Source organism: Rutidosis leptorrhynchoides, chromosome 5, assembly GCF_046630445.1.
Source record: "Rutidosis leptorrhynchoides isolate AG116_Rl617_1_P2 chromosome 5, CSIRO_AGI_Rlap_v1, whole genome shotgun sequence".
Taxonomy (NCBI): Eukaryota; Viridiplantae; Streptophyta; class Magnoliopsida; order Asterales; family Asteraceae; genus Rutidosis; species Rutidosis leptorrhynchoides.
In genome coordinates, this window is record NC_092337.1 from 62,584,466 (window position 1) to 62,610,100 (window position 25,635).

Consider the following 25,635-nt stretch of genomic DNA (forward strand, 5'->3'; position numbering starts at 1 on the left):
AGAGGCATAGCTGTTTGTATCAAGGAGTATGCAGGTGATCAAGTTATTGTGAATGAAGTATTGAAGAGAGTGTGTATGTTGATTCACTTGGTGTTTGAAGAAGGGTTCATCAGTACTAAAGATTATGAGGTGTTTTGTGGAACTTTTAATCTGGAGATGAAAGAGAGAAGGGTTAAGGGACATGTTGAAAAATATGTTGTTCCTGAACATTTGGATTTTGTGGATAATAAGTTTGTTGAGTACTTGGATGGTTTAATGATTAAGACCACAGGAAATCAAAGGATGCTGATTAGGTGTGATCACTTTGAAGGGCTAGTATTGATATGTTAATTAATCTATTATCCAGGTGTGAAACAGAGCAAACATTTCCTTTCAGGGTACAATTGTTGAAACACTTGTATAGCAAGCTGAACATATTGAAGAACATTCATCATATGAAGAGCAAGTGTAAGCTTATTGAAAAGGAGTATGCTAAGGTGGTTAAGTAGGTGAACATGTTGTTTTGACATCATCAGATAGGGGGAGATTGTTGGGAATAATAATCTGACGAGTCAAAAGTATTTTGCAGATTTTAGAGTCTGGAGGTTTAGAGTCTGAAGTTGCAGACTGGCATTTACTGAAGTCAACGGTTGAAGATTTCTTGAAGCCAAAGCTAAAGATTATTCTGGAGATATATTTGCAGATTAAGAAGATATGTTTTGAAGATTCAGTTTTATCTCCAGAGTTGACTTTTGAATTAATAGCAAATTAGTTTGGTTTTTAGTTTATCTTTTCCTTATTTATAGCTAAGTAGTTTTGGAAACCAAATCTCCAGATTTGGTGTTTAAATAGGGACGTATGGTTTATTTTGAAGATGTACTTTGCACGTTCAATTATCTATCACTTATTCTATTCATCGTGTTCTCTCATTTTCTGCACTTTAAATCTTATTTATTGTATAAAGTGAGAGTCTGGTGTTCATAGTTGTATTACTGTGAACTAAAAATTTGTTTTGCATCACATAATTGTATGAAATTAGCTTCGCTCATTAACTTTATATTGTTTTATAGTATTATGACTCATTGCAGGCTCTTTTGTAATTCTATAATGGAAATTCTTATCATATTTGTACCTACACCAAATTGCAGATTAATGTGGTTTTGACATTTGTCTCTTTTATGTTTCAATGGATGCGTAATCAATGATGATAATAATAATGTGAGATGATGACTAATATCTTATTTAAATCATGCTAATTAAAATTTAATCTAAACTAAATGAATCTTAGGGAAGAAGTATGTTTAATTAAATTAGTCAAGCCGGCCAGGTTCCTTAACAATGTTGCCAAAACATCAAATATATAGTCTTCCCACCACCACAATATCAGTCACACCATCTCATTCATTAATCTATCTCTTTTGTTTAAGTTCCTTCACAAAAATGAACACTCAACAATCAATCAAAAACCAAACCCATGTTTCTATCAAACTTTCAAATCACCTTCTGAACAAATCCCACAACTCAAACGTTGTTTTCTCTCCACTTTCAATCCATGTCGTTCTTAACTTGATCGCCGCAGGTTCCAAAGGCCTAACACTTGACCAGTTGCTATCTTTTTTAAAAGCTAAAAACATTGATGAACTCAATGCTCTTTCTTCACAGCTTGTGTCCATGATCATGGTAGATGGTAGTCCAGTGGGTGGGCCACAGTTGTTTTTTGCAAATGGAGCTTGGGTTGAGCAAACTGTTACTCTTAAACCTTCCTTTAAACAGGTTGTGGAAACTGTTCATAAAGCTACTTGTAATCAAGTCGATTTCCAAACCAGGGTTAGTTCTATTTTACTCGCAATTGTTTCTTTGTTATTTAAAATTTTTAAATTCTAAATACTTAGTTTAATCCCTGCTCAAAATCTCATAGAAGTAGAATTGTAATATTAATAGATATGTGTAGTGAAATAAAATTTAGTAATAATCTATAAACCACCAAATCAAGTAATTATCAAACATCCATGGAAGTCCCCGACTCATCCTAACTACGCGGAATTTTGAAGTAGTCTGACAAGTAGTGGACTAGTCTTTGACTTGGTTGATTTATTTGGTCAAAGTTGTCAAAGTCCAATTTGTTGGAGATAATCGGTTAAGGAAATGCACAATGGTCCCACATCGGAAAGTGATAGAACCAAATGTATGTATATAAGCTTATGGGAACCTCAATCTATCACCAATTGGTTTTAGAGTAATGTGGAACTCATGAGTTTATATATCGTACATGTTGGTGGACCTGAAACGATCATACACGTGGTATCAGAGCCGGAGAAGGGAGAAAGTAAACGGTACGCAAGATGATGAAATTCGGTGATCGATAGCATGTAGCAAGTAGCATGCAGAAAGCAAGAGCAAGGATGATCACCAATGCTCGTCAAGCAGCATGGGTTAACCGATTAAGGGGTGATTGTTGGAGATAATCGGTTAAGGAAATGAATAATGGTCCCACATCGGAAAGTGATAGAACCAAATATATGTATATAAGCTTATAGGAACCTCACTCTATCACCAATTGGTTTTAGAGTAATGTGGAACTCATGAGTTTATATGTCGTACATGTTGGTGGACCTGAAACGATCCTACACAATTTAATCTATTAAAGTCGGATTTATTTAGTTTGATCTGTTCAAAGTCGGAATTACACGATCAAAGTAAGACAAAAAAGTGACAGTCAAGGTTGGTCTACGTCTAATTAGACTCTGACTAGTCTCCAACTTTGCCGATTCGTTTTTACATTGTCTCAATTGACTACATTTAAAACCTTGAAATCTTGAAATGCCTTATATGTACAGTAATAGTTAATAATTGGATGTACGTTTCCTGATTATTGAAGGCTGCTGAGGTAGCTAAAGAAGTGAATTTGTGGGCCGAAAAACAAACTAATGGTCTCATCAAAGACATCATTCCTCTTGATGCGGTTGATGAATTTACAAGGCTCATCTTTGCAAATGCAATCTATTTTAAGGGAGCCTGGAGAGAAAAGTTTGACCCGTCAAAGACTAAAGACTTTGACTTTCACCTTCTTGATGGTAGCAAAGTTCAAGTACCCTTCATGACAAGTAAGAAAAAACAATTCTTGCACAAATATGATGATTTCAAAGTATTGGGGCTTCCATATGAAAATGGTAATGATAAACGGCGTTTCACGATGTACATCTTCCTCCCAAATGCAAAAGACGGCCTTTCATCTTTAATACAGAAAGTCGGCTCACAATCTGACTTCTTGGAGAGTCACATTCCACGCCGAAAAGTAGAGGTCGGGCAATTTTTGATCCCAAAGTTTAAGATCTCATTTGGGTTTGAAGCTTCCGACACATTGAAAGAATTAGGCCTCTTGTTTCCTTTTAGCACCACACATGGTTTGAGTGACATGTCTTACACGGATAAAAAGTTATATGTTTCGAGCATTCAACATAAATCATTTGTGGAGGTAAACGAAGAAGGTACAGAAGCTGCAGCGGTCACTGGAGCAGTCATTATTTTGGAATGCAGAAAACCCGTTTTTGTGGCAGATCATCCGTTTTTGTTTGCGATTAAAGAAGATACAAGTGGAGCCGTGTTGTTTATGGGTCAGGTTGTTGACCCAACTATCAACTGATCGTGTTTTTGATGTCTTTGTGTGTTTATCCAGCCAAAAGTGAGTTTAGTGCGACTTTTGAGAGGCAATGCATAATTGCATAGAACGTTCTCACAAATCGCATTCAAGTGGTTTTTGACTTGATCATTTATGATGGTTATATTTGTTTCTAACTAATAAGTTATTCTATATAAATTACCTTCAACATATGTACCATGTGTATATTAAGCATATGTACCATGTGTATATTAAGTTATTGACAATTTGACATGTTGAGACAATTAGTACAGGGAGAAAAACAGAGGTAAAGTTTGACGATATAACATTGCTCATATTATCATATTATGTAGGTATTAATATTTTTCGAAATAAAATAATATAAATAAGCAGATTCGAAGATTCGAAGATTAGAAAAGGTACTTACCATTACAAGCGGAAATCGGAATACTAAATCAGATACAATACTCAAAAGAACAAAAAATCAATTACAAACGGAAATCAGAATACTAAATCAGATACAATACTCAATAGAACAAACAAACAAGTAAAGCCTAATGCAATCTAACCACCAACAGGTGAACAAAGATAAACAAGCTAGGAATCAAAGTGACCAAATGTACAACTAAAACCTGTAATACCGGCCATACCAAAATCATTTCCGACGAAACGCGGCGGATAATCCTGAATTCATATAGGTATAGAATCTACCTTAGGTTGAGAATCTATCTTGATTTCTAGAATCTGAATTTCATGCACCTTAGGTTCAGATTCTAAGAAGTAGTTTAGAGATTTACACCTAAATGATTCTAACATACGTTCAACATTGTCAAACTTGACTAAGAAAGAATTACTTAAGTCTATTTTGGGCCGTTAAAAAAAAAGTCTATTTTGGTTGATGCCATAGTGTCTATTTTGGTGTTAAAGGTGTGGGGTATGTCCCTCCTTTTGTATGGTGGTCTTGTGATTATTAATAACATAATTCCTTTCCGAAAAAAAAAAAAAAAAAAAAAAAAGTTCTTAAGATCAGACCTCACAGTTAATATGTACATCATTTTGCAACTTCTTGTGCAAACTTGTGTTTCTCATATACAAGAACACTTGTCATCATTTGAATTTCAATTTCAAACCTAGATATTTCAAACTTGTAATCTGTTTTTTCAGATTCTCAATTTGGTTTGAAATTTGTTTTCGTTGGCAAAGAAATACGGTGTTCCTAACATCAGAGAATGTTGACTGACCGAGTACATCATTTTAAAGTACGGAGATTTTCTTACTTAAAGTGGTGTTTTCCGACTCACTTTTTAACAATTTATCATTTAGAGACATAAGTTGAGTTTGTTTTCGACCTTCTTCAATTTCGAGCTTCTGAATAAGAAGAGAAGAACTTTCAGCCTTGGATTCTGATGCATCAGTCTGAGATTGCTTTTGTGTAAGTCCTTGTTGCTTGACATTGGAAATCTTGTTGAAGAGTATACATTTTCCGTTATAGTTTTTCTTCTCTTGATTTAATTTGAGAAAGATGTAAACCATTTCCTGAAAATATGAGCTTTCAACTTATATTCTGATTCCCGTTGAGAAGCTCATTTTTCAACTTGAGAATCCGTTCTTTCAAATCATTCTCATTTGTTGCTTGCTGAGAATTCGACTTCTTGTTAAAAAAAACCCCTTAAAGTTGATCCCAAAGTTGTGTATGAAGCTTTTGTTGAACTTATAAAAAATCAGTCAAAGTAACAAAAGTTTACACAATTGGCCCTTTCAGGTTAACTCTAGCTGACTCAGTTAAGTAGACAATCGGATCTAAATTTGGGCCCGATATAATTTATTTGTATTACATGGGCTTGATCTGAATTTATTTAGCATACTTTATTTGGGCCTGATCTAAATTATTTATTGTTTTATAACCTAAACAAAATAAATTGCGTCTTCTGATTCAGAAATTAACTCAATAAAATCCGAACCTGCAACTACGAAAAATTCTCGGTTAAAAGTTTTCTCGGTTGAATATAAAGTTTACAGTTGAACTAAATTTCCGGTTGAAGGTAAAGTTTCCGGTTGTGTAAAGATTTCGGTTGTGATGGTGATCAGATCGGGATCAAACTCTCATACACGAGGAAGAAATATTGGGTTCTTTTTTGTATCTTTTTGTATTTGTATTTGTTCTTCAATCTATATTGCGTTTCTTATGTATACTGCTACCACTCTGAACGACCCTCATCAACACTACGAAAAACATGTTACCGGAAAAAAGTTACTTGCAACCCACGTTTTATCCAACACATCAAACGTTGTTTTCTCGCCACTTTCTATTGATACAGTCCTGAGGTCAGTTGCGGCGGGTTCGACGGGAGAAACACTCAAGCAGTTGCTATCTTATTTGAAAGCAAAAGGTATTGATGACGTCAATGCTCGTTCGCAGCATGTGTCCTCTGTTTTGGGTGATGGCAGCCCATTTGGTGGACCTCTTTTAAGGTATGCAAATGGAATTTGGGTTGAGCAGACACTTTATCGTCGTTCTTATTATGAAAATAGGAGGAAAAGTCGTCATAAAGTTGCTTGTAAGTTTGGAGATTTCAGGAATAAGGTTAGTTTTCACAACTTTTTTTTTTTGTTAATACTCCGTAGTACGCAACTATATATAACAAAAGATCACATTTAAACACCCCTTTTATAACTAAGAAATATCATATTTAGTGATGTACATTGTGTTAGCCATTAATCCATATTTCCTGAATAGTTAAAGTTTTGAAGTTGTTGAATGTTTCCAAATTCATCTTGATGGTTAAGTTAACTTAAAAAAATACATGATAAAGTTTAGTCATTTTAGTAATATTACTTTTTTGTTTTGTCAATTTATTATCGACTTATGGTTAATGTTTCTTAGTGTGGTGGTGGGATCGATACCAAATTGTCATTAATCTTCACTAGTAGTATAAAATTTGTATTTATTGATTAATGTAGCCTAATGAGGTAGCCGATGAAGTGAATATGTGGGCCGAAAAGAAAACTAGTGGGCTGATTAAAGACTTGCTTCCAGTTGATGCGGCTAGCAATGAAACCGCAATATTGTTTGCAAATGCTCTCTATTTTAAGGGAGTCTGGAAGGAGAAGTTTGACCGGTCAATGACAAGACTACACGATTTCCGTCGCCTCGACGGAAGCACAGTTCAAGTACCCTATATGACAACTAACCAAAAACAAATTCTTCGTCAATATGACGGTTTCAAAGTCTTGGGCCTACCTTATGAACAAGGCGAAGATAAACGGCGTTTCACAATGTATTTTTATCTCCCAGATGAACGGGACGGCCTTCAAAGTTTAGTTGAGAAAATAGATTCAGAATCTGACTTTTTCGAATCTTATATTCCAAGCGAAAAAGTAGATGTAGAGAAGGTTATGATCCCAAAGTTTAAGATTTCGTATGGGTTTGAAGCTTCTGATATGTTAAAGGAATTAGGTCTAGTGTTGCCTTTCATACCTGGAGGTATAACTAATATAACGAAATGTTTAAGGGGTGACGAACTATATATTTCGAGTATTCATCATAAATCGTTTGTGGAAGTCAATGAAGAAGGTACAGAAGCTGCAGCATCAACTGCAGTCTCTATTGCAAAATGCATAAATATGGAGTTTGTTGCAAGTCATCCATTTTTGTTTGTGATTAGAGAAGATACGAGTGGAAGCATTCTGTTTGTGGGCCAGGTGGTTGACCCAAGTGTTTCTTGATCTGGTTATTGCACTATTATGATTGTATTTAGATTGTCTTTTATTTAGGAGTCTAGTTGATGCACATTATGCAGTGCTTTAGTTTTGTTATGTTTAGGTAAACATAGAATTTGTGGTTTTAACTGACAAATTTTAAGTACTATCTAACATCTAATATTTGCTTCATAGTAGTTACAAATTTGTTTTGGAACTTTATTGTATGAAAGTAGCTACTTCCATAAGCTTTCTCCTGTTTTTAGTATTATGATTCATTGCAGCCTCTTTTATAATTCTATTATGGAAGTGGAAATTTTTATCATTTTTGTACATATATAAATATCCAGATTAATGTGTTTTTGACTTTTGAATTTCTTCAGGTTAGCATTATACTGTAATAATTTGGGAGCTTTTCAAGAGTTTACCTTGGTTTGCCTAGGTATAATTGTCTTATAAAAAACCTATAATGATCATGTTATGGTAATCTTTATGCAAAAATTGTTTGTTTAGATGGATCAATGTTACATTTTTGTATAGGATATGTATATTTTTTTCATTTATGTTAACACTAAAAATATTTAAAGAGAAAATGGGTCTAGAGCCCGCCCGACTCAGGTCTCGACCCAACCTGTTCGACCAATTTAGAATACTTACAAGTTACATCCTCTACATGATGATGACTCACATTTGAACACAAGAATCGTCTATGGATTACCAATAATCATTACATGAACACAACCCATCTTCAAAATGATGAAAACGATTTACATCTCTAACAATAATCTTCCTTTCGTATACGCAAGACACCAGTTTAAAAGCAGAATGACAATCACTGCAAACTCTAAGGTTCTTAGTTATGCGAATAGGCAAGCTCTTATCAATATTTATAAGCCCAAAAGCCAAAGCTAACTTTTCACCATGATAATAAACCATAGCTTCCTTATCTTCATCTTCTACATCATGAAATACACATGACAAGTCAGGAACATAACCCGCCTTTTTCAAATCGATAATCATTTGCTCCATCTTCTTATAAACGTCTCTTGTAACCGAATCCAACTGTTCTCCAGTATGAAAACCATGTAACTCGTTATTAAATTCAATTAAACTAAGTGCAGCGGGCTTTTTTAATCCTTTATTTTTCATATTTTCTCTCAATTTTCCAACTTCATACCAATTTCTTGAATCAGCATATACATTCGACATCAGTACATAATATCCACTATGTTGCGGTTCGAGGCAAAAAAGATTATTAGCCGCAACTTTTGCTAAATTTGTATTTCCGTACATCTTACAAGCCAAAAGTAAAGCTCCCCAAACATCATCGTTTGGTTTTGACGACATATTTTTAATCAAATCGTACGCTTCATCTAACTGGCCCGCTCGACCAAGCATATCAACCATACAAGCATAATGTTTTGAGTCAGGTGTCACTAAAAAATCTTTCATTTCTAAAAAACATTTTTTTCCTTCATTAATCAACCCTGCGTGACTACAAGCAGAAAGAATCGAAATGAAAGTGATATGATTTGGATGAATGTTTTCGTTTTTCATCTCGTTGTAGAGTCTAAGTGCTTGTTTCCCATACCCATGCATACCGTAACCCGAAATTAAAGTGTTGTATGAACTAACATCAAGTTGATCTAAAGGTACTTGTTTAGACATTTTTACAGCAGTGTCCAAATCTGAACATTTAGCATACATGTCCATTATCGCGTTCCACAACGTTAAGTTAATTTCAATATTGTTTTCTATAATATAATCATGGATTCTGGTCGCGTGATGTCGGGAACCAATATACGCACAAGCTGAAACAAGTACCAACACTGTAACTTCATTAGGCATAACATCAAATACCTTCATTTGTTCAAAAAGATTCAAAGCTTCACTAGCTAACCCATTTTGCGTGTAGCAAGTAAGCATAGAATTCCAAGTTATACGCTGTTTAACCTTTGCATGAACAAACACCGTTTCCGCATACTCAACCTCCCCGCATTTTCCATACATGGCTAAAATCGAATTCACAACAGGTACCTCAAGTAATAACCTATTTCGAAGAGCAAACGCATGAACAGCCCGACCTTTTCTCGCATCTCCCAACTGACCAACAGCAGACGCAACTGTCACAATCGTAACCCAATCCAACGCGAACCCTTCGTCCTGCATTCGACCAAGCAACCACAACGCTGTCTCACCTCTCTCATCTTGTTCATAAGCAGTAATCATAGATGTCCAACACACAACATCTCTCTTAGACATTTTATCAAACACTTTGCGTGCATCATCGATTACCCCACACCCGGAATACATATCAACAAGAGCAGCATCAACGTAAATATCCGACCCAAACCCGGTTCGTATCACCTCAGAATGAACCATCTTTCCAAATGTAATCACCAAATCAACCGCGCACGATTTAAGAACAAACGGAAACGTGTAATTATTGGGCTTGATACCGCTTTCACGCATAAGTGAATAGAACCATAAAGCTTCAGTACAATACCCATTATTTGCATAACCACGGAGCATGGTGTTCCATAAAAAGGAGCTTGATTCATGATCTGTTTCGTTGAATACAGATCTGGCTTCATTAAGATGTAGGTGATCGGCGTATTTGATGATCACACGTGCACTTAAATGAACACTCTGTTTGATAATGCCGGTGGTTGTAAGAACAGAATGTATTTGAGTTAGTAATGGTAAAGTGTTGCATGATTGAATGATTTTATCGTAATGTGTATCGATTTCGGAGATTGTATTTTTGTTACATATGCTGAACCATCGACGAAACATTACTTGATAAAATATATTCTCATTTTATTTTAATCAATCAAAATCAAAATATAAAATAAATAATGAGTAGGTATGAGATCAGTATAGGTACCGTACCGATACCGAAAATAAGGAAAATCGATAACCGAATATCGTACCGAATACTGAAATCGGTAATGGTTCGGTACTCGTATTTTCGATATAATACCCGTTTTTCCCAAATTTACATTTTTTTTCGATATTTACAACTTTTTTTTTTTCAATTCACATAACTAATTTTGTTACACAATTAATATTGGTATACCTTTCGAATTATATTCACGAATATATCTTTTGACAAGGGTTTCATGGCATTTTGAGAAATAGAAGGTAGTGTAAAAGTTGTATGAAGTGATTTGCATGAGTATGGATACCGAATGGTCTTCCCGATACCGTACCAGTATGGATACCGAATGGTACCGATACCGAAATTGTCTCAAATCAAGAGCCGATACCGATACCGAATACCATCGGTATTTTAGTATAGGTACCGGTACGGTATCGGTATTTCGGAATTTTTGTTCATCCCTAATAATGAGTAAATAAAATTTTTGATTGGGCCCGGTTTTGGGCTTGTTCGATTAAATACTCACGGCCTTCAACCATTGAAATAGAACTAGAAGGCCTTTTCTTGAAGGTTCAACCATAATGTTATAACTTGAAGGCTTTTTTCTATAGAAATAGAACTAGACATTAAATTATCACAATTACCAAAACAAAGTTACAAGTCGATAGAATACTGACCCCAAACAGCAATCGAACTTTTTTTAAGGCAGAAAAGAAAGTCAGAAATTAATGAATTACAATCTGTAATTCGGAACTTGTAATCATCTAAGAGCGGTCCCAACTCTTAGTCCACGAGCTCCGCCCACGTCAGACCAGGGGTCCGCCCAGCTCCATCGTCCACCGTTTCGTCCATTTTGACCAGAATTGAGGACGCTTCTTTGGTCCATTAATTAACCCTTACATACTAAACCTCATGGCCAGATGTGTAGCTTCAGTTATTTCGAAATGTAGTTTTGAGTTTGCGTTCACACTACAATCGGTCCCTCAACTTCCACTTACTTTACACAACGACCCCTCGAGTTCACACTTTTTCAGTGGTAGAAATCGTAAATATATAATTTTATTAAAACAAAAGAAACTATTTCTACCCGAATTTTTAACGGGCCCTATCTTCTCGCTCGGTGCGAGTTAAATTTTTCCGAGACCACCGTTCAACTAGGAAAAGTCTCACGAACCCAACGGGACTAACTGTACGTGAAACGGACGTTTTTTAAAAAACGCTTAACACAACGACAGCCCGTATATTTCTGTTCGCCGCAAGTTGAATTTTTCCAAAAGCACCGTTACACTCGAAAATTTTTACGAACAAAACGAAACTAACTACGTTCGAAACAGACACTTTTTAAAAAACGCTTAAGAGAACGACATCTAAAACGGCGCTTAAGACATGAGCCGTTTTCCCCTCTGTAAATACACAACGCTACGTTAAATATGAATACACAAGCCGAAAGCCCGTACTGCATCGCGCGGGCCGCATCCGGACTAGTTTTATACCATTAGAAAGAAAAAAAAAATTAAATTAAAATGAGCAACGACTAGCTTAACGGCTATTTTGATTTTTTTTTAATTTTTTATCTTTTTACATTATATATATTACTCTCATTCTCATTGTTTTTACATACACAAACATAAATTTCTTTCTCATTTTCATCACTCTCATTTCATATTTTCTACCCATTCCATCATTTTTACACTCAAATAAACAATATGAGTTCCAATAACACAAATTTCGATCCCGACGTAAATATGGTATTATCGATCACGAATACCGCTACGAATCGAGCACTCGAATTAATTGACGCGTTAGAAGAATTAAGTGATAACGAAGAAGTTGAACCAATACCATGGGCACCTAGAAGATATTTACATAGAGATCGTCAGGGCCGTGCAACGACTTTATGGAATGATTATTTTTCCGACGATCCCACATATCCGGACAATTATTTTCGTAATCGTTTTCGAATGAGCAAACCTCTATTTCTTCGTATATGTCAAGGTATTTTGAACTTTTCTCAAACTCCGGTTCCTTCGTATTTTAGTTATTTTATTCAAAGAAGTGATGCTACTGGATTACTTGGTTTAATATTGTTCAAAAAGTAACATCCGCCATACGTCAACTAGCTTATGCCGCTTCGGCCGATGTTTTTGATGATTATTTGCATATGGGTGAACAAACCTCATATGATTGTTTAAACAATTTCTACAAATGTGTTTTCCACTTGTACGGACCCGAATATTTGAGAAAACCAACTGCACAAGATGTGCAACATTTGACCACTAAACATGCTCAAATACATGATTTTCTGGGAATGTTAAGAAGTATTGATTGTATGCATTGGAGATGGAGAAATTGTCCGGCACGTTGGAAGGGTCATTATACACGAGGTGACCATGGTTACCCGTCAATTATGCTTGAAGCGGTAGCGTCGTACGATGGATGATTTTGGCACGCTTTTATTAGAACTGTTGGATCAAACAATGATATCAATGTACTTAATCAATCCGATTTGTTTAACGACTTATTAGCCGGTGAAGCACCACCATGTACGTATACGGTTAATGGGTGTACGTTTACTAAGGGTTATTATTTGGCGGATGGAATTTACCCGGAATGGTCTACATTAGTTAAGTCGTTCGGATTCGATAGACCCGAAACAAAAAAAAAAATTCAAAAGGTATCAAGAATCGGCAAGAAAATATATTGAACGAGCATTTGGAATACTACAAGGCCGATGGCAAATTGTTCAACGTCCGGCACGACCGTATTGTATCCGCAAAATTAGAAGAATTTTGTTAGCATGTGTGATATTAAATAATATGATAACCGAGGACAACGGCCGTGCATTTTGTGGACTCGAGGATAATTATCGTCCGGTTCGACGAACACCGGGATCATTCCAAGAAAGGGTTGATGCGCATATGCGAGTGGACGCGGAAATAAGAGATGTGGGCATGCATAGACTATTACGAGATATGATTGTAGAACACATACATAATCTTCCACCTAATTATCGCATAAGACATGATCCGACAAGAAATCCAGACAATCAAGATGTCGTCGGACCTTCACACATTCCCGATGATGAGGATGAAGAAGATCAAGAAGACGACGATGAAGAATAGGACTTTTAATATTATTTATTGTAGTGTTTTTAATTTTTAATAAAAGTTTAGTTTTATTTATATTTTCATGTAATTTTATTTTTAATTGTATGTTCTATTTTAATGTACTTTTTATTTTAATTATTGTAATATTTTTTTAATTTTTCAATAAAAGTTTAGTTTTATTTAAATAATTGTAATTATTTGATAATATAAAAAAATTGAAAAAGAAAATAAAAATATGGAAAGAGGAGTGTCATTGTTGGGAGTGTTTAGTCCTGAGTTTAGTCCTGAGAATGAAGTGGGATGAAAGTATTGATGTGGCGCTGAATGGTTGGCTAGTCCTGGAAGAAGTCCTGTCATGATTGGGAGCACTCTAAGACCATTAGAGTCCTCCCAATGGTTTCATCTTAGTCCTTCAGGACTAGACGCCACCTCAGCGCAACAGTTACACATTTCTTCCTTATTTTTATTACTTTTTTATTTTTTCTAAACAATTAAATAATTAAAATTCAACATAAAAATCATTAATATAAAAATAAAATTTCATTAAAAATAAAAATAAAGTTACAATAATTAAAAAAAAAGTTACAATAAAAATAAATAAAAATAAAAAATACTACAAATAAACTACTCGTCGTCGTCGTCGTCGTCCGGACGTGTCAATTCCTTAGCATATTTTTTCATAAGTCTCGCTCAACAATTCATCATCATTTCGTATTCGTCAAGAGGCAAGTCACGTGATACCGGTTTGGAAAGAAGCTTCAAACTTTTCAACATTGTCCTCGTCTCGCTTTCTTCACAAAGCTTTTCCATGGTTTTAGTCGCCGCTAGTTGAGATGCTTCGGCGGATTGAGTATCTTTATCCGAACTTCGTCGGATGACATACGACTCGCGGCATAGGATGAGTACGAATCCCTTTGACTTTTAGCTCGACTCGGAGGGCGTCAAATCGGGTCGTTATCTTTAAATAAATTTTCAAATTGGGTTGGGTCGGGGTTCGTGCTAATTTGCGGGTTCAAACTAACCTCGGTTGGAATTGGTAATTCTTCGGCTTTTTTTCTTTGGTTGGTAGCCGATATACCTTCACTTTCCATAAACTATGGGCAATTTCTAAAAACTTGCCACGCATCCTCAAAAGCAAATTGTCGGCCCTTGATTTGGTGTTTGAATTGTTTTCGAGCCGCATTCATAATGTCCTCCCCCGAACAACTACTTTGCCACATTTCCTCAAGCTTCGAATAATACCAATAAAAATCTTCACATCTCTTTGAATTTTAGCTCATTTCCCACTTATTTGATCCGCACACTTTTGCTCTTTAACTAACGAATTGTATTGTCTTCGGGCTTCACCCCAAAATGAATTATAAGTTTGGTCGTTTCCCACATCCGGATGTTCCGAAACATACACATAACGCTCGGCTAGAATTTTTGTTTCCAAATCAGTCCAAGGAACTTTTGGACACCTCACTTTTTTCCCTCGAACATCGGCCACCCGTTCCTCTTCGGGTTCGACATCGACATGGCGCAGAGTTTCGGGAACTTCTTCATCATCGGACTCGTCAGGAAGTCTTGGATAATATGGTGTTTGTTGGGATTATTGTTGAGATTGTTGGTTCGTGTAAATGGGAAATGGTTGAGATTGTTGGTTGATATTATAGGGAATATGTTGTTGATAATTTTGGTTGGTGACGTATTGTTGATGTTGAGTTTGTTGTGTGTATATGTTTGAAAACATACCCGCAAATGCATTAGATGAATTAGCATTTGCAAAGCGAGAAAACCCGATACTTTGTTGCGATTGATCAAGCAAATTTTGCATCATGTCGCGACCGACCGAATTCGGTTCTTGAGCTTGAGGGCGTTGTTTCAATTTGCCTTTGTTTGGAGTTTTTTTGGAACTCATTGTTTGTGAAAAAAAAAAGATTGTAAAAAAATGTACAGAAAAATGAAGTAAATTAGAATGGAGTGTAGTTTTTGTGGTGTAAAATGAGTAAATGTTTTATGATTTATATAGAGTGTTTAAATGGAAGAAAAAAACACATAAACGTTTGATATAGTCGTTGTAATTTTTTTTGTTTTTTTGTTTTTTTTGTTTTTTTTTTCCAACAGTCATTTTTTTTATACCAAATCTCCGTCCTCAATTATGATTCAATCGCACGAAACCAGACACGAAGAGGTGGGCGGAGCCCTGGGCGGCCCCTGGGCGGTGGCATGCCATCGGCACCCACCTGGGCGACCGGCTGGGCGGTGGTGAGGGTGTTTCCGTTGGGAGGGCTCTTACTAGACTCCTACACTAAGAAGCAAAATGACCCACGTACCCCAATCTCCTTAACAGCAACTTAGACAATTCTTTATGGTAGGATTTTGTGGGGGTTTTATGGGAGTTTTGTGAGTGATGTGACGACATTATGAGAAAGTTGTGGAAGTTTTGTTTTTGTGTGTTACAAAATATATATTCGTAAGCTATAGATTGGGTGGAAAATGTCAACATTTTCTTTATAATTCAAATTCAAAATCCATATAATCTTTCAGGTTATAATGACAATTTTATGAAGAATTCGACCATTGAAAATTCTAGATTTCTTTTTTTTTTTTCAAATTAATATGTACAATATTTAGTATCATTAAATGTTAAAATTGGTGCTGTTTTTGGTTTGAATCCTTCACAAGAATGTTTAATCGCTACATATGGAGTATACTGCAATCGATTTCACAGTTTAGTTCAATAAATTTAAATTTTTGGCTAAAATCTCACAAGTACTGAGATGACCCGTCCCAATCTATAAGGACGAATACAATAACATATGATTACATCGCGAGGTATTTGACCTCTATATGATACATTTTACAAACATTGCATTCGTTTTAAAAGAAAAGCTTTCATTTACATCGAAAGTTGACAGGCATGCATACCATTTCATGATATCCAAACTATAAATGACCTAATCTGTCATCTACTTAAATATAATCTTTAATGAACTTCAACGACTCGAATGCAACGTCTTTTGAAATATGTCATGAATGACCCCAAGTAATATCTTTAAAATCAGCTAATGCACAGCGGAAGATCTCTTTCAAACCTGAGAATAAACATGCTTTCAAGTGTCAACCAAAAGGTTGGTGAGTTCATTAGTTTATCATAATCATTTATTTTCATCATTTTTATAGACCACAAGAATTTCATTTCCAGTTCTCTTAAATATACGTCCCATGCATAGAGACAAAAATAATCATTCATATGGTGAACACCTGGTAACCGACATTAACTAGATACATATAAGAATATCCCCTATCATTCCGGGATCCTCCTTCGGACATGATATAAATTTCGAAGTACTAAAGCATCCGGTACTTTGGATGGGGTTTGTTAGGCCCAATAGATCTATCTTTAGGATTCGCGTCAATTAGGGTGTCTGTTCCCTAATTCTTAGATTACCAGACTTTAATAAAAAGGGGCATATTCGATTTCGATAATTCAACCATAGAATGTAGTTTCAATTACTTGTGTCTATTTCGTCAAACATTTATAAAAGCGCATGTATTCTCAGTCCCAAAAATATAAAGGGAAAAAAAAGGCAAATGAAACTCACCATACTGTATTTTGTAGTAAAAATACATATAACATCATCGAACAAGTGTAAGGTTGGCCTTGGATTCACGAACCTATATTAATTATATATATTTATATGACGGTCAATATTTGTCTAACAATTTAGGCCAAGTCATAGTGTACCACAATCCTAATGCTCGAGTCTGACTCAACAGTATAGTAACATGTTATATTACCCATGCTCATTTAAAATTCTAGTAAAAGGTGACGTGTGAAACAACGTAACACAAATGGTATCATAATCATAAAATAGTATTTTAGTATTTAGAGAAAGTCAACACGAAAAAATTAACTGAAAAGTTAACGGAAAAAGTCAAAGTTCAAGGACAAAAGTCAAAGGTTAAAGTAAAAACGAGGTCGCATGCAAAAATACAATAACTTATACAAAAATGATTTTTTTCGGTCAAACATGACTAAACGACCATTTCAGCGATTTTTAGAAAAATTATCGAAACTCCGATTGATAAACGGCCAAAGATAAAAATTACACATTACCAAAAAGATTAATCATAAATTTTTACAGAAGTAAACTAAATCTAGACAACTCGTAGTTGCCAACGTGGTTTCGGCGTTTCAAAGTTAATTTTTCAGCTTTAATAAATTTACAAAAGTGACCGAGTAGCCTACTTTGGAGATTTTTAGAAAATTCCTCGAAACTCGGATTGACAAGCGGTCAAAGCCTTCAAATTCTCGTTACCACAAAGATATAACATGATTTTTGGCAAAAGTAAACACACATCAGGTCGACCATGGCAACTGATACAAAACTGACATTTTTAATAAAAAGTTCCAGCTCTTTTTAGAATTTTAAAATGTGACCAAACAGTCAACTTTGACGATTTTTAGAAAAATCGTCGAGACTCGAATTGACAAACGGCCAGAGTCGTTTGTTAGACCTTACAGCAAAGAATTTAGTGGTATTTTTGTTTTAATCTGAAACAACGCAGGTCAGCGAGAATTTCAGTTTCCGTTTCAACATTTCATCAAAATTTACAAAACTTCTTTTGTCCATAACTTGACAACCGTTCAACGAAACGAGACGTGCTTTATATGAAAATTTATCTACTCGACGAGTAGAATTCAAATAACCACTTTTTATAACCCAGAAAATTAGTTCACTAATTAATATTAGAAATTTTAATTACGAAATTAATTGTTTAATTCATAACTTTCTAACCGTTCATTGAATCCATTCGATATCTAAACGAAAAGTTCTTAATTTTTCGCTAGCTTTCCAATGACATGCATATCTTATATCTTATTTCATCCCTAGTATAACCACCTTTAAGATTCAACATAACTTATCTAAGGGCAATATCAAATATACAAGCATGCACAATCCTATATTCTCGAGCACTAGTCAGGGATATACTATTAGTATGTAAAAAAAAAATTATGAGTACTCACGTATCAATATTGAGATTCAATATTGTAGGAAAGGTACGTAGACGCAACGGAGATGACAAACACTAAATTGACCTCAAGAGCATACCAATGGACCATACCCATCACCTCCATAGCTATAACCCATAATTTCCTTAGCCCTATCATACTCATAAAACTTGTTTTGAAATGACCCGCTCATGACCTCGTCGTAATATTTTATGTATAATACTAATAATATTACTACTGATATTAATACTCCTAACTATAAGATTAATAATAATAATAATAATAATAATAATATATAAATATATATACATATAGATTTAGAGAGTAGATAGATAGATGATATAAAAAAATTCGGCCAGAATGATCAACCTTTATAATGTGGCCTCACCAAACCCAGCTCATATGCACTAAAAATTTGTTGCCGACACTTTTTCATTAACATAAAGAACGTGTAGTAATAGGTTTTATATATTAATTAATATATAATATATTTAATCTTTAGAATTAATTAAATATTATATTATATTTACGCTCATGGTAAAAATATAATTTTTACAAAAATGACACGGTCGTGGTCTCACGACTCATGTACCACTTTCGGTTTTTCGGGTGCACTTTCGTACGTTTAGAAAACTAGCCTTTTACGTTACGTGACGTGTACCTTTTACAAAAAATTAGACTTACTCAACAATAAATTACCTTTATAAAAATATAACTTATTAAATTGAGTGTTGTGGTCATTTCCTTTTATAAATTAAAGTCTCGTTGTTTGTCACAATATTTTATTTTAAATTAAACGTTTTGTGACATGTACCTTTATTAATAACTAGACTTAAATTAATTAAAAACTAACCCACTCAAAGTGTAACTTAATCTTTTGAGTGTTTTGATCATTTCCTTATATAATTCATAATCTTGTTATTTATCAAAGCCTATTTATTAATATTAGTTTAAAATCAAAACGTTTTGTGACAAATTTAAATTTATAATCTTATACATATTTTTGAAATATTTATCTAATAACATACTAGTTATCCTTTCAAAACTAATTATATAATTTAAGATCATTTACATAATCGAAAATCCTATAACGTTTATGCTTTAAAACTTAATTTGATTTCATTCTTTTATGCGTAAAAGCTTAGTTTAATTTTTTTTAACTTTCTAAATAATAAATCAAAATATAACATATCAAATGGGTTTATCTAGTCAACGAATCTTATCCCAATTATTCCTTTTATATGATCAATCGAGTATTATGAAATTCAATTCTCCACTAAGTTTTGTCTAACTCCCAATAAGTGATACTTTGTTCTTACTTGTAAATCACTTTACCATTTATTCCGAATACCGTTAAAAGTAAGAGTTTTCTAATTCAAAGTGGGCCTCATAACAGAGACTCGAAATCATAATTCAATGTATCTGATAATTCAATCATTTGATATTATCTCTTAATCTCGTCGATAAACTTACATCGAACAAGTACGTTCATATAAAGTATTATTCATTCAATACCTTGATAGCATTTCCAAGTTCATAAATTAGATCTCATAGCTTATTTTCATATTAACTAATCCGTCCAATGTTTTACTAATATATCTCAATTTAATAATCACACATGTATATATACATATATATTTATTTACACATAATTGTTCGTGAATCGTTTGGCATGGTCAAAGGGTAATTGATTATATGAATATAGTTTTCAAAACTTTTGGGACTCAACATTACAGATTTTGCTTATCGTGTCGGATATATATATAAAGATTAAAGTTTAAATTTGTTCGAAAATTTCCGGGTCATCACATTACCTACCCGTTAAAAGAAATTTCGTCCCGAAATTTGATCGAGGTCGTCATGGCTAACTAATAAAATGTTTTCATGACGAATATGAATCGATAATAGAGTTTTATCATAATTGAATGATATAGATAAAACGATTTGTTTTTGTGAAGAGCACGAATGAAGCTATCACCTAAGAGTGAAAATGAATAAATGCACGTTTGACCTAACAGGTGGCGTAGTCAAGATTGATTTCCGAAATTTAAGAAATTTAGAAGAAGATCTCCATAATAAGATTTGATTCGTCGGTAATTAAGGAGATTAGGATCCTCTTTGGTTATACGCGATAATCTGCTTTGATTGCTGTGTCTATAAATCCACCCCCTTCGTTTTCTTACAACTTACACCTTCTATTATTTCTTCCTCAATTCATACTTTAAAGTATTCATTAATATGCTCCATCCCATCCTGATCCTTGATATCCTCTTAACTTTCATATCTGTCATTCTTCTTTTTAATCTGCCACCGGAAGAATCTATTTACTTCTACTATACTCTTGGGTTTATAGTTTTTCTAGTTGTCCCGTGTCTTTATATTGCTATTTGCATTGACATCTATGGTTTATAATTTACGGGTGGTTATTGGGTTTTATATCTTCCCTTATACTTCGATGTCCCTACTTCTGTCTTCTATAATCATTGTCATCCATAGTTAATGCTCCCTTCTATTTTTTGCGATCTATACTCCAATTTCTGTTTCGGAGCTTTGTCCTTTCGTTTCTTCTTCTTTCGATTTAACATCTCTTGTAATGGTCCAGAATTCGTAGGTATAGATTTCAGAATGAACATAGTAATTGTTCTAAGAAGGAAATGGTAATGGTAAAATATTGATTTGTTAAATTACCAGAATACCCTGGAAAAGACCGAATCATCAAGAAATATTTTCTTGATATATTTAGAGGTTAGATAGAATGTAAGAGTCGTGTAAATGACACATGATGACGGTATGTCCTGTGAATCATCACGTCCATTAGAAACTTAGCATGAATTACTGTAATATAATGACGTTGATCAAGTGTCATTATATTATACTAACCCATGCATCAGTTCCCAACACCACTTCAAAAACATTCATATTCAAATTTTTCAGAATTTAGAAACTAACACAGTTTCTTTTATGTTGCAGATATTACGGAGAGATAAATGATACTTGATAAGAATAGTTGTGAAAATATCTCCAAAGATATGGAGAATCTGTATAATGGAAGATACGAAGATATCTTATAATATTTTAGATATGATGATGATGAAGAATATCTGTCTGTGAAGGTTTAGAATAAGAAGTAAGGTGTTTGCTAACGAGTTCAGCAGGCACTGAATCATTTGGATCCTTTGAAGGCAGATTCAGTCTCTGTGATTTGTCCATGGCTTCCTTCATACTTTGCTCAATCCGTTTTTCAGTACCAAATTCTTTCTTTTTCTGTGCTTTACCAACTCACTATCTTTTATCATCAGACTTTTGACCGTTTAAACCATCTACCATTTTTATGTTTCCTCTGCATTTAATGCTATAATATCTGAATATCTGGTTATCAATCTGCGGTGGGTTCAGAAGAATCATGTTTTAGATGATTAAACGCTGGTGGTAATATGGTGTAATATGAAAGGTTTTCCAGTAATAATGACGAAAGGGCAACGTATTTATCGGGGTTAAAATAAGACTAGTCCGACTGAAACGTCGAAGTTGACTTGCTGAAGCTGTGACAAAATCGGCTACTTTGAAAAGGAATTGAAATGTTTTTTTTTTTTTTTTTTTTTTTTTTTTTTTTTTTTTTTTTGCTAAAGAATTTGACGAGGGTACGTGTTAAACTACGACTTTGGTTTCGAGAGCTTTTCAGGTACAAGACTTCGGATAATGTGTGGTTGGATCATCATCTCGATTGTTCAATGTTTGAAGTGTCTTCCAGGATTTCGAAGGGTTTTAAATGCAGATTGTCATAGTCAATTTCCAAATGATAAAATCGTCCTGATTCCCGAATGAATTTCATCTATTTCTGAGTGTTACGAATAAAAGTGATGTTCTGTCACAGTTTTGAATTCAAAGTATGACTTTGATAGATGTAGGAATTCTAAGAGTGATGTCTTCTGTTAAATCTTGACTTGGATTTTTTTTTTTTTTGATTTGTCAAAATTAGAATATGTAATCAAATTTGGATGAGAATAGTTATTTTGATTTTTACGAAAGAATGTATATTGTTGAGAGAGTAGTGAATACAGTTGGTGATTGCTGAATCAGATTCAAAGAATGTAACATATTAATTGTGAATTTAGACATCTCTCGGGTATTACCTACCCGTTAAAAAATTCACAAATAATGTTTTGAATAAGAATTTTCATTACAGTCCTTATGAAAATATATGTGAATATATTTTCTTCAGATGTAATACAGATTCAATGAGTTTAAATCATACTAAGCTCATTTGATTTTCAGATTGAATTAGAAATGAATTTTTTTTTTTTTTTTTTTTTTCTAAAACATTAGAGATTTCATAATCTTTGCGGAGTATTTCACTAATGTAGTCAATACTTCAATATTTATTCTTATTGATATTCTTCAGTGAAGGATGTTGACGCTTGAAGAATTCTTGCGAACTTCGCAAAGTACGATTGATGTTTTCTAGAAAGTTTCGAGTGCATCGAAGATGAAAGTGTAAAATCAAACATGTTATTGAATGATACACTTGACTTATTATGAGACGGAATTCATTGAATTGAAGCAGAGATTGTGGTTAACAATGATGAAATTGTTAACGAATAATGTACATCATAGCATATTAGTAATATGAATTAACCGGATAGTTAAGTTCCATACATAATAGCTTAGTACAGAAAGATTTATTATGGTTAAATTTTTTTTTTTTTTTTTATATATATATATAGGATATACATATAAATTCTTTGGAGGAACTGAGTTAATACTTCATAACTCGTTGATATAATATACTCGTTATTAATTCGTAATGATTTCCACAGTGATTCTTGAACTGGCGAAGCTTGTGAGGTTGGAGGTGTTGACGATTCTCACTATGTTGACAGCATTTGACTGTGTTGGTGAGGCTATTGGTACTGCTGATGTTGTTGGTAAAACAAGTCTAGCTTGTACCTTACGCACTAGTCTTGTTAGGGTTTCGGTTCTTCTCTCTATCATCTCTGTCCACTCATCTAGTTTTTGGTTAAGGCTGAGATAGATAATCTCTAAAACTTTAGAGATTACATAATCACCACAGAATGTTTCTCCGATGAAGTTATGAATCAATACTTCATCATTTGTTGTTGTTGGTACTCCTTGGTATCTTTGGTGCGTGTGACGTTGATATCATATATATAGATTGGGATATTGAGGTGTGTGATGCATATGTGATTGTTGGTGGTGGTAATGATCCTGTTGTTGATGGTGGTGTTGTTGATGCCGGTGATGCTGCTGGTGCTTAGGGTATTGAGGCTTGCGATGTTGATGTTACTGGCGATACTGATTATGCTGCTGGTGCTGCTAATGGTGTTTGTAATCCTTGCACCATAAGCTCCAAAGCCGTCACACGAGCACGAAGTTCGTTAACTTCTGCTAGTATACCGGGATGATTGTTGGTTGGGACGAGCGGATAAATAAAATCTAGAATTTGATGTAGTATATAATCGTGACGAGATACTCTGGAAATGAGAGAGAAAATGGTTTCACGAACAGGTTCGCCGGTAAGTGCTTCAGTTTCATCGCCAAGAGGGTAATGTGGTGGATGGAAAGGATCACCTTCTTCTTGTCTCCAATAATTGAGGAGGCTACGAACCCATCCCCATTTCATCCAGAATAGATGATGACTGATTGGTTGATCTATTCCGGTCACACTGTTTTCGGAGCTCGAATGGAAATCCATATCGACATAGCTATCGAAATCTGAGGAGTTCGAACTGGTTGAGGGATCCATCTTGTATGATTAGGGAAAGAATTTTGTTATGAAATAGATTATAGGAATTAGATTTGATATTCTTCAATACATAATTTACATATGTATATATATTATCAAAATTCCATAAATTACGGAAGAAACTTTGAAAGATGTCAGTCAAAGTTCACAGTAACAGATAAGCCAGGATAAGATTTCGTCTATACACTATTATGCAATAAATGCAAGAAAACGCGTATAGACTAAAGAATGATAATCAGGTAATTTCTAAGGATGGTAGGTAGATGATTTCCGACTAAATGATAAGCAAAACTTTTGACATGCAGACACGGTCGAAGTCCAGACTCACTATTGCATCTAAACAACTATCAGTTAGACACACTAATGCAAGACCTGGTTCGCTAAGACCACCGCTCTGATACCACATGAGATGACCCGTCCCAATCCATAAGGACGAATACAATAACATATGATTACATCGCGAGGTATTTGACCTCTATATGATACATTTTACAAACATTGCATTCGTTTTAAAAGAAAAGCTTTCATTTACATCGAAAGTTGACAGGCATGCATACCATTTCATGATATCCAAACTATAAATGACCTAATCTGTCATCTACTTAAATATAATCTTTAATGAACTTCAACGACTCGAATGCAACGTCTTTTGAAATATGTCATGAATGACCCCAAGTAATATCTTTAAAATCAGCTAATGCACAGCGGAAGATCTCTTTCAAACCTGAGAATAAACATGCTTTCAAGTGTCAACCAAAAGGTTGGTGAGTTCATTAGTTTATCATAATCATTTATTTTCATCATTTTTATAGACCACAAGAATTTCATTTCCAGTTCTCTTAAATATACGTCCCATGCATAGAGACAAAAATAATCATTCATATGGTGAACACCTGGTAACCGACATTAACTAGATACATATAAGAATATCCCCTATCATTCCGGGATCCTCCTTCGGACATGATATAAATTTCGAAGTACTAAAGCATCCGGTACTTTGGATGGGGTTTGTTAGGCCCAATAGATCTATCTTTAGGATTCGCGTCAATTAGGGTGTCTGTTCCCTAATTCTTAGATTACCAGACTTTAATAAAAAGGGGCATATTCGATTTCGATAATTCAACCATAGAATGTAGTTTCAATTACTTGTGTCTATTTCGTCAAACATTTATAAAAGCGCATGTATTCTCAGTCCCAAAAATATAAAGGGAAAAAAAGGCAAATGAAACTCACCATACTGTATTTTGTAGTAAAAATACATATAACATCATCGAACAAGTGTAAGGTTGGCCTTGGATTCACGAACCTATATTAATTATATATATTTATATGACGGTCAATATTTGTCTAACAATTTAGGCCAAGTCATAGTGTACCACAATCCTAATGCTCGAGTCTGACTCAACAGTATAGTAACATGTTATATTACCCATGCTCATTTAAAATTCTAGTAAAAGGTGACGTGTGAAACAACGTAACACAAATGATATCATAATCATAAAATAGTATTTTACTATTTAGAGAAAGTCAACACGAAAAAATTAACTGAAAAGTTAACGGGAAAAGTCAAAGTTCAAGGTCAAAAGT

General features: G+C 34.2%; 4 protein-coding genes across 4 annotated transcripts; 3 read left to right on the forward strand and 1 right to left on the reverse strand.

Annotated features, from left to right (window-relative positions):
• The first annotated feature begins 1,419 nt into the window (after positions 1-1,419).
• On the forward strand, positions 1,420-3,622 carry LOC139846491 (serpin-ZX-like). Its single transcript, XM_071835977.1, has 2 exons — positions 1,420-1,806; positions 2,858-3,622. Exons 1-2 carry the CDS (start codon positions 1,420-1,422, stop codon positions 3,620-3,622), a joined length of 1,152 nt encoding a protein of 383 aa, XP_071692078.1.
• A 2,096-nt stretch (positions 3,623-5,718) lies between these two features.
• LOC139846857 (serpin-ZX-like) lies at positions 5,719-7,324 on the forward strand. Its single transcript, XM_071836402.1, has 2 exons — positions 5,719-6,182; positions 6,560-7,324. The coding sequence occupies exons 1-2, from the start codon at positions 5,784-5,786 to the stop codon at positions 7,322-7,324; spliced, it is 1,164 nt and encodes a 387-aa protein (XP_071692503.1). The 5' UTR covers positions 5,719-5,783.
• Positions 7,325-7,931: 607 nt separating this feature from the next.
• LOC139850654 (pentatricopeptide repeat-containing protein At3g26782, mitochondrial-like) lies at positions 7,932-10,093 on the reverse strand. Its single transcript, XM_071840203.1, has one exon. The coding sequence runs from the start codon at positions 10,091-10,093 to the stop codon at positions 8,012-8,014; it is 2,082 nt and encodes a 693-aa protein (XP_071696304.1). The 3' UTR covers positions 7,932-8,011.
• A 1,830-nt stretch (positions 10,094-11,923) lies between these two features.
• Positions 11,924-12,618, forward strand: LOC139848687 (uncharacterized). Its single transcript, XM_071838396.1, has 2 exons — positions 11,924-12,173; positions 12,275-12,618. The coding sequence occupies exons 1-2, from the start codon at positions 11,924-11,926 to the stop codon at positions 12,616-12,618; spliced, it is 594 nt and encodes a 197-aa protein (XP_071694497.1).
• Positions 12,619-25,635: the final 13,017 nt, after the last annotated feature.

Excerpts from the sequence above, each read along its gene's own strand:
- LOC139846491 (XM_071835977.1), top strand. The coding sequence starts at position 1,420 with ATGAACACTCAACAATCAATCAAAAACCAAACCCATGTTTCTATCAAA. Across the intron at positions 1,807-2,857 it reads AAGTCGATTTCCAAACCAGG|GCTGCTGAGGTAGCTAAAGA; the intron begins GTTAGTTCTATT and ends TGATTATTGAAG.
- LOC139846857 (XM_071836402.1), top strand. The coding sequence starts at position 5,784 with ATGTATACTGCTACCACTCTGAACGACCCTCATCAACACTACGAAAAA. Across the intron at positions 6,183-6,559 it reads TTGGAGATTTCAGGAATAAG|CCTAATGAGGTAGCCGATGA; the intron begins GTTAGTTTTCAC and ends TGATTAATGTAG.
- LOC139850654 (XM_071840203.1), bottom strand. The coding sequence starts at position 10,093 with ATGTTTCGTCGATGGTTCAGCATATGTAACAAAAATACAATCTCCGAA.
- LOC139848687 (XM_071838396.1), top strand. The coding sequence starts at position 11,924 with ATGGTATTATCGATCACGAATACCGCTACGAATCGAGCACTCGAATTA. Across the intron at positions 12,174-12,274 it reads ATTTCTTCGTATATGTCAAG|TAACATCCGCCATACGTCAA; the intron begins GTATTTTGAACT and ends TTGTTCAAAAAG.